This window comes from Centroberyx affinis, unplaced genomic scaffold (genome assembly GCF_046629955.1).
Source record: "Centroberyx affinis isolate AG114_WGS23_722 - 3 ecotype Tasmania unplaced genomic scaffold, CSIRO-AGI_Caff_v1 ptg003336l_1, whole genome shotgun sequence".
In the NCBI taxonomy this organism is placed as follows: domain Eukaryota; kingdom Metazoa; phylum Chordata; class Actinopteri; order Beryciformes; family Berycidae; genus Centroberyx; species Centroberyx affinis.
In genome coordinates, this window is record NW_027281334.1 from 180,490 (window position 1) to 197,585 (window position 17,096).

At 43.3% G+C, this 17,096-nt stretch overlaps 1 protein-coding gene across 1 annotated transcript; it reads right to left on the reverse strand.

Annotated features, from left to right (window-relative positions):
- Positions 1 to 12,546: 12,546 nt before the first annotated feature.
- Positions 12,547 to 16,692, reverse strand: LOC139660559 (trace amine-associated receptor 1-like). The gene is made up of 2 exons (XM_071538733.1): positions 16,656 to 16,692; positions 12,547 to 13,538 (listed from the first exon to the last, which is right to left on the reverse strand). The coding sequence occupies exons 1-2, from the start codon at positions 16,690 to 16,692 to the stop codon at positions 12,547 to 12,549; spliced, it is 1,029 nt and encodes a 342-aa protein (XP_071394834.1).
- Between the last annotated feature and the right edge of the window lie 404 nt (positions 16,693 to 17,096).

The following is a 17,096-nucleotide window of genomic DNA, read 5'->3' on the forward strand; positions in this document are numbered from 1 at the left end:
ATTAGCACTTTTCTCCTGATTTCCCTTTGATATTTTGTTTAGGTACAGTGTTACTTGCAGGTAATTGATTGATTGTTTTATGGGTATTCTGTGTTGAGTTGGTGCAAATATTTTTAATACATATCTAATATCTTTCTAATACATTTCTCTTGTGTTGTTCTTTCACATAACTAAGACTATAGGAGTGTAAAAAATAGGCTACGTCAGATCATTCCAAGGGACATACATGTCAAGTCAAGTCAATTTTTATTTATATAGCCCAAAATCACAAATCAGAATGAGGGGGTCCCCGGTATATTCTCTATCTTATAAGGGGTCCTTGGCTGAAAAACAATTGAGAACCTCTGCTCTAGAGCACATGTCTAAGAGATGGCCTCTTGCCTATGGGCTAAACGTCACATTCAGTCCCATATTGATAATGCCATATTGGATCTCACACAGAGCCACACTTCGCCGTCAATTTACAGACATCCACATCTTCTGCTGTCCTGCAAACCTTAACATTAGGTAACGTTATTACCTGTGGTATGTGACGTTGGTGGAATTAACCGATAAACGTGTTGCGCTAGCCGAGCATTGCTCCCACCAGTAGCGTCATCAACATCGGGCTTCCGGGGCTTTAGCCAGGAATGTTTTTTGACTAGCCCCTAATCTCTTGACAGAGCAAACAATTCTAATCTATATCAGCGGGTCATTGGGCCGGAACGCATCAGTACGCCATTCCAGGAGTGAATTTGACGATGGTGTTTGGACCTTCGGGCCAACCACAGTGCTTAAAACGGAAAACTCCACTCCATATTTTTTTTTTTTTAGCAGTACATAGCAGAACGCAAACGTGAGAAATAAAGTGTAAATAGAACTACAGTGACATTGAAATAAATGACAGTCATTGGAAATAAATAGGTAAAAAGTAATGTAGGATATACAGGCAAATAGTAATAAATAGTAAATAAATAGTAACAAAAAATAGTCACAAAATTGGCATTATGTAAGCAGTAGTTTTTTCACAGTAGTAATTCCTCTTTACTGGGTACTGGGTTTGGCTCTATTAATCCTGGCAGATGAAAGTTCAAGAAATAGAATGTGGAGATAGCAGTTCAGCCAGTGTTTTAATGAGAGAGTGTGAGGTGGTATCCAGCGTTGGACAATTATCTTTTTGGCTGCAGACATGCCGGCTAGCCAGAGTTTGCATGCCCTCTCTGTGATTTTGACTTTGTGAAAAAGTGTACACTTCAGGGCAATCCCACAGAGTGTGCATGAAGGTTCCCAGGGTCCCATGCTGGCAAAACATACAATCAGGTTCTTTTCCGTGGGGTCATATAAGTCCTGTGACATATTTTCAGGTTAATGAATTGGTGATTGGGATTTTTTTGAGGACCCTGCAACATTTTTTCATACTGTATCCCAGTCTACCACTTCTCATATGGGTCATGTCTTTCTCCCACTCTTTCTTGCCAGAAATAGAAACCGTTGGGTGTGATATAAGACTTGCATAGATGTAAGATACAATTCTCCTTGGTGCATTCAAAACCATTCAAAACCAATTCTACAATCTACAAACCTGAAATAATAAAACAAAAAGTATTTGGAAATATTGTAACGGATGACGAGGTCTTGAAAGCTAAGTAAAGTTATCTCCATTTAAATCTTGTAGGACTTGTATGCCTTTTTGAGCCCATGTGTCCTGAATAAAAGGTTTACCACCCGTCAGTAGATTGAGGTTCCGCCAAATAGGGGAGGCTTTGTGCCATTTCCCTTTGAGTCCCAGAAACTGTTCAACTGTTTTAAATGTTTGTAACATATATGCTATTATAGGTCCATAGTGTAAAGTACATTTCTTGTGTGTAATACCAGAAAACAAAAGGTCTTGCAACCTTATTGGTGCTATCAATTCCTTTTCTACATCTTTCCATGGTGTACATGCTCCAGGGTTCATCCAGTAGCTAAGACAGCGCAATATGAAGGACCAGTGATAAATTTTAAAGTTTGGGCAAGCCCAGCCCTCTTGTGATTTATCCAGCTGTAGCGTCGACCATTTGATGCAAGGTTGTTTCCCGTTCCAAATAAATTTGCTCTGTAAAGAATCTAACTTCAACCAGTAATTAACTGGCGGTGCTAGGAGCAGCATGGAACTAATGAAGTTAATCCTTGGTAAAATATTAATTTTCACCACAGAAATACAAGATGGGACTGATTCTGGTAAGGGCATCCACCTGTTGATGTCACTCTCTAACTTTTTAAATATGTTTGTATAGTCGGTCCTTGCCACAGATGAAACAGACTTACTTATCTGAATTTTAATTGCATTAGGAGGAGAATTCTGTAGATCTGACATAAATATGAGAGTGTCATCCGCATATAGCTATATCGAGTGGGTGGAGGCACCTATTTTTATTGGGGAGATTGAAGTACTTTTCCGAATCAACTGGGCAAGGGGTTCCAAAGAGAAATTGAAAAACAGTGGCGATGTGGGGCAACCCTGTCTTAAGCCGCGGAATATTCCAAATATCTCTGAAAAAGTCCCGACAGTGCAAACTCTGGCTGAAGGGTTAGCATACAAAACTTTGACCATCTTGGTAAAAGCTGGGCCAAAGTTAAACTCTTTGAGAGCTCTCCAGAGATACTGCCATTCTTATCTATCAAAAGCCTTTGTGGCGTCAACAAATAAGAGTCCACTGGGTGAGTGATCTTTCTCTGCTTCTCCTATGACATGTAGTAGTCGTTGAATATTGTCTGAGGCTAAACGCCCTTTCATAAATCCTGCTTGGTCTAGATTTATCAGACCCCCTACAACTTTTTATACTTAAAGGGCTAATACCTTGACATATATCTTTAGATCAGCATTGATCAACAAAATTGGTCTATGGCTGGAGCATTCTAACGGGTCTTTACCTGGTTTTGGCATCACTGTAATAAGTGCTGTATTCAGATCTCTATGGAAGTGACCTTTTTTCAGTACCTGGGGAACGGCTTTTATTGGTAGATTTCAGAGCCAGGAGTAGTTCCTCCAAAGAAATCGGCGTGTCTAGTCCCTTTGAATCTCTGACGACAGAGTGGGAAGATCTAGACCAGTGAAGAAGTTTCAGAACGAGTAAAGTTTAACAAACATTTTTTTTAGTGTTTCATTAATCTCTGGGGTGGTTGAGACCAGACCTTTCTTGAGGCATTTTATTGAAGTTATAGACATCTTGCTCTCCTGATGTTTAAGAGTGAGAGCAAGGAGGCGACTTGGTCTGCTCCTCTCTGAGTAATATTTGTGTTTGGTTATATGCATTAAGTATTCAACACTATATTGTTCAGTTCTGCTTGTTCAGCCTTCAGTTTATGTTCTGTTTCTCTAGTATAGTTACACTTCAAGTCTTTCTCTAATAAGCTGCAGTTTTGTTCTATCTTAGAGATTTGTTGCACTCTGGACCTTTTAAGTTTGAAATTGAAGGACTGAAGGATTGGCACATGCTCTGCTGCGACAGCACAAACTGTACCACGTCTCGTTCGGGCGCTACGCCTCGACTACATCTTGTCTTGTCTTGTCATGTATTTGTCCGTATATTGTCGATAATTTGTCTAACGTCAGTTACCCTGGCCTGATCAAACATGATCATATCTTACAAAGTGATCATCATCATATTTGCAACGCTATGGTCGATCTGTGATGGCCTTGCACTACAGCTGGATACCGGTGACAGGTTACTCACCTACAGCCACGGGGAACTACTATCACTCCTTGCCATACAACCCCCACTACACCTTCAGAATCATCTTCCTCAATCACCCGGCGTGCCAGTAGTGAAGTGATGGAAGGAGGGCTGCTTCTTTCCTCCCAGGCTTTCAAGAGGTTCACATGGTACGTCTGCTTCCGTTTTCCCTTCTCCGTGGCTGTAGGTGAGTAACCTGTCACCGGTATCTGGCTGTAGTGCAAGGCCATCACAGATCGACCACCAGATCACCAGGGCAGCACCAAACCGATCAGAAACACAGCCGAGACACCGACAATGCCACAAACCAATACCACCACTCCAAATGACTGCTCCACTCCCCAAACCCCCTGCCCATCAAGGAACCCCCCATGCGCAGCAGCGACAGCCCCGCAGACCCCAGGCACTCCAGCCACCATGCCCCCAGGACACCCAGCGAAGCCCCGCCCCATGCCCCCTGCAGGACCCGCCACCGGCGCAAACGGCCCACAGGGCATCCCCACGGACCCCACGATCAAGCCGCCCCCACAAAAGCCCGACAGGACCCAGACTGGCCGACCGCACCGGCCAACCCAGCAGAGACAGCACCCGTCTCCACAACCCGCCAGCCGATTATCGCCCCAGGAGACGAAAGCCACCCCGAGCGCGACACCGGCAAGAAACCGAAGACCCCCACACAAAGGCGCACACCCCAGCATGAAATCCCCAGCCTCCCGGCAACCCCACGCATGGAAGCAGCATCCATCCCCCAAAACAACAACCGACCGCCGAGCCAGGAGAGACGAGCACCGCCTCCGACAGACCGACCGGCGAAACCGCCCGATCCAAACCCCATCGAGCCCTGCGGGAGACAGCCCGAACGCACGGCCCGCGAGAAATGCCCCACAAGCCAATCGCACCCATGGCAAGCGCCGCAGGAAGCGCGCGGCAAAACCCCAGCCGAGAATCCCGAAAGCTCGACAGCCAGAACACCCAAGGCCAGCAAAGATGCCACCGTCACAGACAGAGGACTCCCGATGAACAGAGAGTCCGTAGAACAGAACAGCCCCCTGAAGACAGAGGCAGCAGTCCGCAACACCATCACTGCCCCGGCTGCACTCCCCGACCAGTTCAATGCCACCCCAGTGAACAGAAGCACCAGCCTCCCCCAGGAAACACAAAGACCCCCCAGTGACTCCAGACTCCCGAATGGCAGTGCAAAGGGAGTGAATCACATAAAAGCCTGTTTATATAAGTGTGTTTTCAGAAGGGATTTAAAAGATGAGATTTAGCTAGCCTGATTTCCTCAGGCAGGTCATTCCAAAGTCTAGGCGCCCTAATAGAGAAAGCGCAGTCACCTTTAGTCTTGAGCCTAGACTGTGGAACAACCAAAAGGGCCTTGCCTGAGGAGCGAAGGCTATGTTCTGGCTCATAAAGAGTTAAATGGTCAGCAATATAGCTAGGGACTAGACCTTTCTGTGCTTTAAATGTAATCAGTAAAATCTTAAAATCAATTCTAAATCTTACTGGTAGCCAGTGCAGATGTGCTAAGACTGGGGTAATATGGTCTCTACGTTTAGTGCCTGTTAAAATTCTAGCTGCAGCATTTTGAACAAGCTGGAGACGTGAGATAGATTTTTGACTGAGGCAGGTATAAAGAGAGTTGCAATAGTCTAGACGAGATGAGATAAAAGCATGAATTACCTTCTCTAAGTCAGCATGAGATAAAAATGACTTGATTTTTGATACGTTTCTTAGTTGAAGGAAGCAAGACTGCACAAATCTCTTTACCTGATCCTCGAAACTCAGGTCACTGTCAAAAATCACTCCTAAGTTTCTGGCCACAGGCTTTATGTTAGATGATAAGTCAATTTTGTGACATCCAACACTTAATGTCTGTAAGACAGTTTCTCAGAGTGTTAAGGCAGTTGGGATCATTATGTCTTAAGGGTAGATATAACTGTGTGTCATCAGCATAGCTGTGAAAGGAAACATTATGCTTACGAATTATATGACCAAGTGGAAGCATGTAGAGGGAGAAGAGGATGGGGCCAAGAATAGAGCCCTGTGGAACCCCACAGGTGATGTCTGCTGTGGTTGACGATGACTTTCCTATTCTGACGGAGAAGGTCCTATTAGATAAATAGGATTTAAGCCAACCCAGTGCTAAGTCTGAGATACCTACCCATTGTTCAAGGCGCTCAATTAAGATAGCATGATCTACAGTGTCAAAAGCTGCACTCAGGTCTAGAAGGATTAAGACTGAGCATTCTCCTGCATCTGTTGTGAGGAGGAGGTCATTTGCTACTTTGACCAGGGCTGTTTCTGTGCTGTGTAATGCTCTAAAACCTGACTGGAATTTTTTGAAAATATTATTATGGTTCAGATAAGATAATAATTGGGTAAAAACAGTTTTTTCTAAAACTTTTGATAAAAAAGGCAGTTTAGAAATGGGTCTAAAATTGGTATGTCGTAGGCCCCATCCTCCTGATAACTTCAAAAGGTCCCTGCCACTTGGCCAGCAGCTTGCTGGATGAGGAGGGCAGGAGCAACAAGACCTTTTGGCCTGATTTGAACTCAAGTTGGCATGCCTGCTGGTCATACCACCGCTTATGGGTCTTCTGAGCCTCCAGGAGGTTGAGCCTGGCCTCCTCTCGATACCGTTCCAACCGGTCCCTCATCTGGAGGACATATTGCACAACACCTTGCCCCTCTATAGCATTAGCTGCTACCTTCTCCTCCCAGTTCCGTTTCAGCAGATCCAGGGGCCCCTGGACTGGCCAGCTGTAGAGTAGCTTGAATGGGGAGAATCCGGTGGACGCTTGAGGCACTTCCCTGTAGGCAAAGAGCAGAAAGGGTAACCACTTATCCCAGTCCTTCCCTGTATCCGACACAAACTTTCTGAGCATCCTCTTGAGAGTTTGGTTAAACCTCTCCACCAGGCCATCTGTCTCTGGGTGATAAGGAGATGTCCTGATAGCGGTTATGCCCAAGTCCTTGTGCAGCTGGCTCATCAGGCGGGATGTAAAGTTGGTTCCCTGATTGGTCAGGATCTCCTCCAGGATGCCTACACGAGAATAGAGCTGGACAAGAGCACTGGTCAGTTTTGGAGTGGTTACAGACCGGAGAGGAAAAGCTTCAGGGAATCGAGTTGCGTAATCACATACAACAAGAAGGTACTGATATCCTGCTGAACTTTTTTCCAGGGGCCCCACAATGTCCACTGCAATCTGCTTAAATGGGGTGGTAATCACTGGCATTGTTTGGAGTGGGGCTCGGTCTGATTTACGGACAGCACTGGTTTTTTGACACTCTGGGCACGATTTGCAATATGTCTGCACATCAGTGTACATGGAAGGCCAAAAGAACCAAGAGGCCAGCCTGAGATATGTCTTGTAGTGACCTAAGTGTCATGCCCAGGGAATGGTGTGTGCAAGGTGTAATACAAGTGATCTACAGCTACCTGGCACCACTAACCTCCCGCTGCCCCCCGATTACCTTCAAAGTGCTTCGGAAAGCTGTCCCTGGGGCGGTTGCAGTCCCTAGTATCCACCCGTGTTGGTCGTGATGGCTGTGTTAGAGTAGATTCGGTGTGCTCGATCAATCTCCAGTGGCAGAGTTGAAGACGTCGCTGGCTCTGGTATCCAAGTTGGTAGCATCTTTCTGAGGAAACCGGCGGGGTCATCGCCCTCCATCCCGGGTGGTAGGTTAACTAATCTCACGTTATTCCTTCTTCCTCTGTCTTCAAGGTTGTTGGTTTTTTGTTGTAGCTTCTCAAGCGACCATTCAGCTCAGTGAGTCTCTCTGAGTGTCCACGGTTTCTTGGATTAGCATGGCTACGCTATCGTGGTCAAGTGATCTAACATTAGCCTTGAATCGTTTGCTGTTATCGTGCTGTTTTTGAGGCAAATTTGTTTTTTTGGTTGTTGCCATTGTTCACGAGGACTAATCGAAACAATATAACAAGTTAAAGCTGAAAATAAAGAATTAATTTAAACGAAAGGAGGGTTGTAGGCAGGAGCTCAGTGTGATGCGACCATCTTGCTGCGTGCCTCACTGGAAGTCCTACTGCAGTGGATCTTTAAAGAAAAAAAAAAAAAAGAAAAAACATAGCTATTAAAGTAAGAGCTGTATGTTAGAACAGCCTAGGAATATAGGCAATAGGATAAGATCAGGTGGATAATGTCATTAACCTTGGATGTAGATTTTTCTAGAAGACAGATATCATAGAACAGTACAGCCCAGACTCTATTCAGAACAATACTCGGTTTGAACCAACTTTTAAGAATGGTCTGTTTTGCAGCTGTTGAAGCAGCAAGGATTATTCGTTTTATTACATATGATAATATAACGTTTGGGTTATGACCAAAAAGCCAGAAGGCTGGGCAAAATAGAAGATGTTTATCAAGTAAATTTATTAATGTTTCAACAACATGTACCCAGAGAGAATTCACGGTTACACAATCCCAAAACATATGCATAACGGTTCCTATTTCAGAGTGGGAACACCTGTCACATAGATCACTATCAGTAAGTTTCAGTCTGAGTCTGCGCTCCGGTGTAAAGTAGACTCTATGTGCAAACTTAAAATGAATCAGCTGATGAGCAAGGTTCTTGGAAGAGGAGAAAACATTATTCCATATCTTAGGCCAATCCAATTCAAATCTGAGCTCGTCAAGGTCTCTATCCCAGACCAATGTAACAGGTAGAGGGTTAATGTTGTGTTTCGATAATCTATCATAGGTTGAGGATACAAATAAAAAATAAATATTTTTCCGATTGGTACCATACAATCAGGGAATTTGACATGATAGATCCCATATGTATCCGTGTCGTACTAATCTTTGCACCGCAGGAGGAGGAGTCGAGTCAAATCATCAACATCTTAGCTGGGAAGACCAGTAGTATAATTTAAAATTGGGCAGAGAGAGCCCTCCTAGTGTTTTGGGGCATGTTAGGGTGGAAAACCAAATACAATTTTTACAAATTGTATCTAAGTCCTTAAAAAACTTGCAAGGAGGTGAGAGAGGGAGCATAGAAAAGAGAAAGTTGATACGGGGGAGAATGTTCATTTTGATGACTGAGATACGGCCATGGAGGGTCATATGTAAAGGAGACCATCTGGTTAGATCGCTTTTAATTTTCGCCAGTAACGAGGTGTAGTTATCTTTAACAATGGAGGGAAGGCTGGGACGGATAATTATTCCCAAGTAACTAACACCATTACACTCCAAAGTAACTGAGAGTGAAAGAAGGGTGATTTTCCTAGCCACTGGATTTAGGGGCATTAAGAGGAATTTTGTCAAGTTAATTCTGTAGCCAGAAAATCCCCCAAAAGCCTCAAAGAGACTTAATACATGAGGAATAGAGTTGGTCAGGTTAGACGAGTACAACAAAATATCATCGGCATAAAGGGAGATAGAGTGAGCAGTTCCTTTGATTGAGATAGATGATATATGTTGATGTTGTCTGGCAGCTTGTGCTAAGGGTTCTAAAGAAAGTGCAAATAGGTCAGATGAGAGGGGACAACCCTTTCTGGTGGATCTGTCAGGTGAGCCAGGGTGGCCAGTTTGAACACATGCAGTGGGACCAGCGCACCATGTTGTTGAAGGTGGGGCCAAAGCCAAAATGTTTTAAAACTGCCCATAAGTGGTCCCACTCCACATGGTGGAGTGGGACCACCACTGCACATTCTCTGCATCAAGAGAAAAGATGGCACATGGCTGTTCCTGAACTGGTGCTGCTTCAATAATATGCAATAGCCGACAGATGTTATCTGAAGCCAAGCGGCCTTCAATGAAGCCAGCTTGGTCTGGGTGAATCAAGGATGAGATACAAGCGTCCAGTCGTCTTGATAAGACCTTTGCATACAGTTTGGGGTGGTGCCGGTGGGGTGGGGGGATGGGGAGGTATCCGAGGATGTGGGCTATCACCGTGGTGCAGAGTTCAGTAAGGTACCGGAGGCACCGCTTGAGGTGGACAGTCTCGATCGCAGGGAGTGGAGTACTGGTGATACGTTGGGCAGTTTTTACCACCCTCTGCAGTGGTTTCCGGTCTGAGACAGAGCAGTTGCCATACCAAACTGTGATGCAGTTGGTAAGGATGCTCTCGATGGTGCAGCAGTAGAAGTTCACCAGGATCTGAGGAGATATGTGGATTTTCTTCAGTCTCCTCAGGAAGAAGAGACGCTGGTGTGCCTTCTTGACCAGGGTTGAGGTGTTGAAGGTCCAAGAGACGTCCTCAGAGATGTGGACACCCAGAAACTTAAAGCTGGTGACACGCTCAACCTCGGTTCCATTGATATGGATGGGGGTGTGTGTGTGCTGCCTTTGGTCTTTCTGAAGTCCACAATGAGCTCCTTGGTCTTCTTGGTGTTGAGGGCCAGATTGTTGTTGGCGCACCACGCTGCCAGGTGCTGGACCTCCTCCCTGTAGGCCGACTCATCATTGTTGTTTATGAGGCCCACCACCATTGTGTCGTCTCCAAACTTGATAATGGTAATGGAACCATGTACAGGCATGCAGTCGTAGGTGAACAGGGAGTAGAGGAGAGGACTCAGCACACAGCCCTGTGGAACGCCAGTGTTCAGGGTGAGGGTTGAGGAGGTGAGATTGCCTAACCTAACATACTGGGGTCTGTTGGTTAGGAAATCCAGTATCCAGCTGCAGGTGTTGATGCCAAGGTCACTGAGTTTGGTGATCAGTTTGGAGGGGATGATGGTGTTGAATGCTGAACTGAAATTGATGGACAGCATTCTCACATAGGTGTTGTTGTTGTCCAGGTGGGAGAGGGTGGAGTGAAGCGCTGTGGAGATGGCATCCTCTGTATACCTGTTCTAGGCAAATTGGAGGGGGTCCAGTGTGGGTGGTAGGCAGGTTTTGAGATGAGCCAGGACCAGCCTGTCAAAGCACTTCATGATGATTGGGGTGAGTGCAACTGGGCGGAAGTCGTTTAGGCTCGCTGCAGTGGAGTGTTTTGGCACTGGCACGATGGAGGTGGTTTTGAAGCACGTGGCAACAGCTGCTTGGGCCAGTGACAGGTTGAAGATGTCAGTCAGGACCTCAGACAGCTGCCCAACACAGACCCTGAGCACGCGTCCGGGGATGCTATCAGGGCCAGCAGCCTTACGTGCATTAATCTTGCTCAGCGCAGCACACACGTCGGTGGGGGAGAGTGTGAGGGTTGGTGGTCTGCAGAGAGCACAGTCTTGATGGCCACCTCCTCATCTTAAGAACTCATCTTTAGAGGTTATTAGTAATTTGTTCTCTGATTTTACTGTAGATAATTCCCTCTGTCTATCCTCAGAAAAGGAAGATTTCTGAAGAGATTCAAGACGGGATATTTCATTCTCCAGAAGTGAAGATTTAATATTGCATTCTCTACTCAAATGAGAGGAGAAAGAAGTGCATACCCCTCTTATACAACAACATTTTGTTACTTCCCATAGGGTATAATGATCAACCCCAGGTTGCGAATTAACCCCGAACAACTGTCTCACTTCGTTAGTAATTTTGCTCAGAAAATCAGCGTTCTGCAGCAGGAAAATGTTGAAACGCCACCTTTTTGACCCAAAGGGTCCAGGGGTGGATTCAAATGAGATGAGAGCGTATGAGAGAAGTATGCGGGCTATGCTATCTACCATTTAGTAGCTGACTAGCTGTAGAGAAAAAGAACCAGTATGCCAGGGGACAGCACTGAGAAGCCCCTGTATGGGCACCGGTCAGTGAGAGCATATAGAGCACCTTGGGATACTGGCAAGGGGAGTGCTCTGCAAGCTGTAAACTAAATAAATTGTTTACAGCCGGGCCATATTAAAAAAACTCACAATCAAATGATAAGCACAGACAGTTTAATCTGAGCCGCAGAGCTGACAGGTTGTTGTGTGTTGTTGAGAAAGAGGAAACTTGACATTCTTTCCTATTTTCAACCCAATGTGAGTGATAAAACAATGTGTTCAAGTGAATTTAACTTGTTGATAGACATGTCATTTTCTAATGATTCATCTGTGTAACTGAGATTACTGTAGAGTACAGTTTGCTACCGGAGAGTGAAGGAATATGTCAGCAGAGTTCAGGTGACCAGATGATGTACTGGTTTGGCTAAAGCTGCTGATATCATAAAAGTGATTCCAACCCCCTAACTGGTACCCTTGTACACAATAATATTCAGTTCATAAGCAAATCTCAAAATGATGCATTCATTTAGACCAGTAATAAGGACTACTATGTCAGAGTCATGTGGTTATCTGAAATTAATCAACCCCCCTCCAGCCAATCAGAATCAATTCATCCAGCACATGTATAATAAATATTAATTAATAATATTTTGATAAATATTTAAATTATAATAATATTTTCATGTTTCCTCTAGTAGGAGGAAGTTGAGCCAATTTTGAGGGAAGTGGCACAAACTAGTGATACTCAGGTACAATCACCTTCAAAGGGGGGAATACTAGTAAAATATGAACCAAATGAATGGACTGATAACCATGTCATAATGCTTCAGTGCAGTGAATTGAATTAAACACACGCGCCTTGGGTCTGTACAGGACCTGTGCTTGTTCATGCTTAATATACTGGAATGTTTTATTCCATGTATTTTGTTTCACATTGTATCTATTATTTCTATCCCAGCTGTCTTTTCTCCCGTTAGGCACTTTATAAGAACTTTGTAATTCTGTTTTGATAAATGCTATATAAGGTAAGTTATTGTTATTAATACTATCATTATTATTTTTATTATTATAATTATTATTATTATTATTATTAAGGAATACGTGTCTTGTTAATGGAGACATCAGCACTGCCTGTTGAGAAAGAAAAGTGTAATAAGCTTTATTTTTTCTGCCATAGGTTTTTCAAATTTTTAAGATTTATTCTGTAAACAGTTTTATGTCTGAAATGTCAGAATTAAAGATTTTACGTGAAATGATCACTTGAAATGCCTTTCTGAACCAACTGTAAAAGAATGCGTACACCAAAGGATTCACAGTAGAATTCAAATAGCCGACCCACAACAGTATTTTGAACAATGCTGGTGGACTCGAGTAACTGATAAAGGGAGTAATGATGTTACACACAAAAAAAGGAGTCCAAAAAGAAAGAAATGCCCCCATGATGATAGCGAGTGTTTTGGTGGCTTTAGTTTGGGACGGATCAGATGTTCTCATGTTGTGGATGCTGCGTGCTTGTCTCCGTGCCACCAGGAAAATCTTCAGGTAAATACCGAGCATGACAACTCCGGGAATGTAAAAGGAGAGAACCGATGAGACTGTACTTGATACTGCACTCTGAAACAAAACACATCCTCCTTCACATGCAACATGATCATAGTAGAACTCCTCAACTCCCAAAATATTGAGCTTGAGGAAGATCATTCCAAAGCCCACTACAGCCGAAACACTCCAAGTGACCAGAATCATGATCAACACAGCATTAACAGTTATTTTACTTCTATACAGCAGAGGCTGGCAAACAGCATAATATCGATCAATTGATATGAAAGACAGATTTAGAATTGAGGCTGTGGACAGCAAGACATCAGTACTATTCCAGACTTTACAGAACACATCTCCAAAATACCAGCAGGTCTCCACAAATAGGATCATACCGGGGAACATGACCAGCAGCCCCAGCAGCAGGTCGGAGACGGCCAGGGAGAGGATGAGGTAGTTGGTGGGAGTGTGGAGCTGCTTGAACTGAGCGACCGACATGATGACCAGAACGTTCCCACACACCGTCAAGACGACTATGACGCCCAGCAGCAGGTAGAGAGAGACGCGGACAGACAGAGGATAGATGGTCCTCAGACAGGAAGCGTTCCTGGACTCAAAACAGAGCGCTGGCTCCATCTGTCTGGATAAACCTTATTTATAAAGCACTTTTCAAAACCAAAGTTACAAAGTGCTTCACAACAAGGAACAAGTGCAAGGAAGAAAAAAGTAAAATTAAACTTAAAGTACTGATAAAATAAGCATAGCAAAGAGAAAAAAAGACAAACAAATGACAATAAATTAAATAAAGGACAAATGTAACACAAAATCAGATGAAAAAAACGCAATAATGAACGAGGCAAACTTGGCTAAAATCAGACCAGGATTAAAGGTAAGCTTTCCGATAAAAGTCTGTTTTTAGGAGTGATTTAAAAGATGATTCACATCTGTTCCACAAGGCAATGAACCATACTCATATACAGTAAGGAACTTATAGGTGAAGAGTTCTTCATTTAATAAAATATTTGTCATAATAAGACTTTACACTTGAGAATACCTTCAACTATGTGGAATTCAATATACTGGCATGCCCACTCATCTGAGTGTCTTCCTAGTTGTGAAAAAGGTTAATAAAAGTCACATTTTTACCTGTAACTTATGTATCTTATATTTGGTTCACCAGGGAAACAAACATGTTGTCTAACAATTCTCCCCCTTTTTTCCTATTTGAACAGAGATATTATCAAATCATACTGTTTACAATATGTGGAAAAAGGCAGATATAACACATATTGGGTTAGTGACATAAAGCTCATATAGAAAAATTCCTTGATCTGACAATGCAAAGTGATTTGATGCTGCTATTCCGGTCAGAAAAAAAAATCATGCCAAGAAGTCACAGAAATATCAGCAGCCGACTGACTTCCTGTTCAGCAAAGGCTATCTGATGTTTCTGCTTGCTTTTTACTTCTTCAGGACACAAAGAACAAACCTCTCCTGTTGTTGAAAACTGTTTAGTTTAAATACCTGGAAGAAAATACCTGGAGATTATGATGCATTCTTGAATAAGCTTTTAAATACATTTTACTGCAATGTTTCAGCTAATCTACCATGACAAAATAGCACACTGCTTGTGGAATTATTATTTTCAGTGATGTTTCACAGTAAATTCAGGCAAATGGTTTAGATTTATTCAAATCACCAGCCATGATTAAACCAAAATTTGTCTTGTTCACATAGGATGGGCTTGATTTTTTTCACATACACATCTACTGCTCCACTCCTCTTATGTAGTTCTATGGCAGGAGTTGAGAACTGCCATATGATTTGTGGTGTCTTCATTTTACACCACTGCCACTGAGGATGTTGTGATATTTAGCTAATCATTCCCTCAATAATCAGAGAATAAATCATTTTATGGAGACATCAACCAACAGTCAATAGTTAAAGGATAAATACGGTCATTTTCAACATGGGCCTTATTTTCCTGTTTGTTCTTTTTTTGCCGTCCTGATGATTGATTGTGTTCAAGATGTCATCACTCACTTCACTGTGGAGCTTGATGTAGTTTCAGTTAACCAGGAACACTGCTGTCCAATACACAGATACAGGGCCAATGTAATGTCCAACAGCTGAACCCAAAAAGTGATTAAAAACCATCTTTTCAACACAATAACACCCACACTGCAGTTGAACATGTCTTTAAATAGCACACCAATAGATTGGATTAGTGTGAATAGAACTGATCATTTTTAAAACTGACTGCTGACATCGGTGGATTCCCTGATGTGTTCATCACTTGTGTTGACTCACTTTCTACATTTGTGATGCCAGGTGGGAAATAACAGAGGCGCAAAAAATTCCCCACATATTCTACTTCCTTACCACTAGGACTTTCATGTAAATATTTTTTCCCAGCAAGTCATATTTACAGAAAATCTAATATGCATTGAATGCAACATCAGAGTTATTGGGTTCTAGCTCATGCTAGTTAAAATAACATAACTAATACTGCAATATAGAGTTTCAGGCAATGGATAATCGGTAATTGGATGCAGAAGGTCTGACTGCAGTGCGTGTTAATGTGTTTTAATCACTTTCTGGGTTCAGCTATAGGAGATTACCTGTTGGCCCTGTGTGTGTGTGTGTGTCTGTGTGTGTGTGTGTGTGTGTGTGTGTGTGTGTTTTGAACTGAAGCTGCAACTAAGATACATCAAGCTCTACAGTGAAGTATGTCATGAAATGTTCACACATTTTCAACACAATCAAACGTCATGATGGCAAAAACTAAGGCACATGTTGAAAATAAGCAGAATTATCCTTTAAAAAGTACTACATTCTAAAGTAATCCTAGCATAGCAATAATGCAGCAATAATAAAAAGTGTTTATACAATACTCAATGTGTGAACACGAGCCAGCTTCCCAGAAACACATCATACCTGAATGCAGAAACATTTAGTTAAAGTGTCTCTTACCTCACACACTCACAGCTGGACAGAATGAGCTTCCTGTGTGTTTCCTGACACAGACCATCACAGCTGTAACTGTTGGTTTCTGTCTGGCCTTTAAAGCCCGAGGCTCTGTGGACTGCAGTGTCTCCTGGCTGACAGCCGCCTCAGGGAGTGAAGTTGGACACTCGTCCCAGTGGATGATGGGCCACACTCACTGCTGTTTATATTCAACTGCTGTTTATATTCAGCATAAACTGCTGTTTATATTCAACTGTCCATATTCAACTCTTACATCTCTTTTCATATCGTAAGGATAACTTGACTACTGACTAAAATGTTTTTCATCCGATCAGGCCAGGATAGATTATATATAATAATAATAACTAAACATTGAACAAAAAGTTCGGAAATTTGTGTTTGGTAGATTATTTCTCTGTTGTAACAATGCTTCTTGGCAATACATTTTATACCGTTGGAAAGCCTGTTTATTTCCCTTTTAAATGGTGCCCCATTTGTAAGGAACATGCATTTGTGGGATTAGCAGCACAGCTGAGTATGTGGGTTGCACTCATGAAACATTTGCTTCTTCTCTGCCAATGCCAAACAGTTTATTCTGCTGTTGCTATTGACTCTTGTTTTGAGCTTCCGGTAACCCCAGGTGCTGACAATCAGGTACCTGATTGGCACCTGCATTGGAACCTGAACATGTGGAGGAACGTTATGTTCAGTGATGAGTCCAGATTCTGCTTACGGAAGTTGGATCGTAGGGTCAAGACGGGGAGAACTCTATGCTGATTGCTGCACCGATAGAGTAGCACCTTTTGGTGGAGGCAGTGTGATGGTGTGGGGCGGCATCTCCATCACTGGAAAAATGAGGCTTGTCATCATTGGAGGCAATCTCAATGCAGAGAGATAACGAGATGAGATTCCGCAACCAGTGGCGATCCCATATCTCCACAGTCTGGGATCGAACTCCATCCTCCAAGATGACAACGCTCGCCCCCACAGAGCGGGGTTTATCAGAGACTACCTCCAGAATTTGGGAGTAGAGAGAATGGAATGGCCTGCCAACAGTCCTGACCTCAACCCAATTGAACACTTATGGGATCAGCTTGGGCGTGCTGTTTGTGCTAGAGTGACCGACAACCACATTGGCTGACTTGGCTGATTGCCAATATGTCTTGTTTTTTCCTTGTTACTGATAGACTTCAATCATCCAATCCACCAAACAACACCAAACAAGAGTCAATAGCAACAGC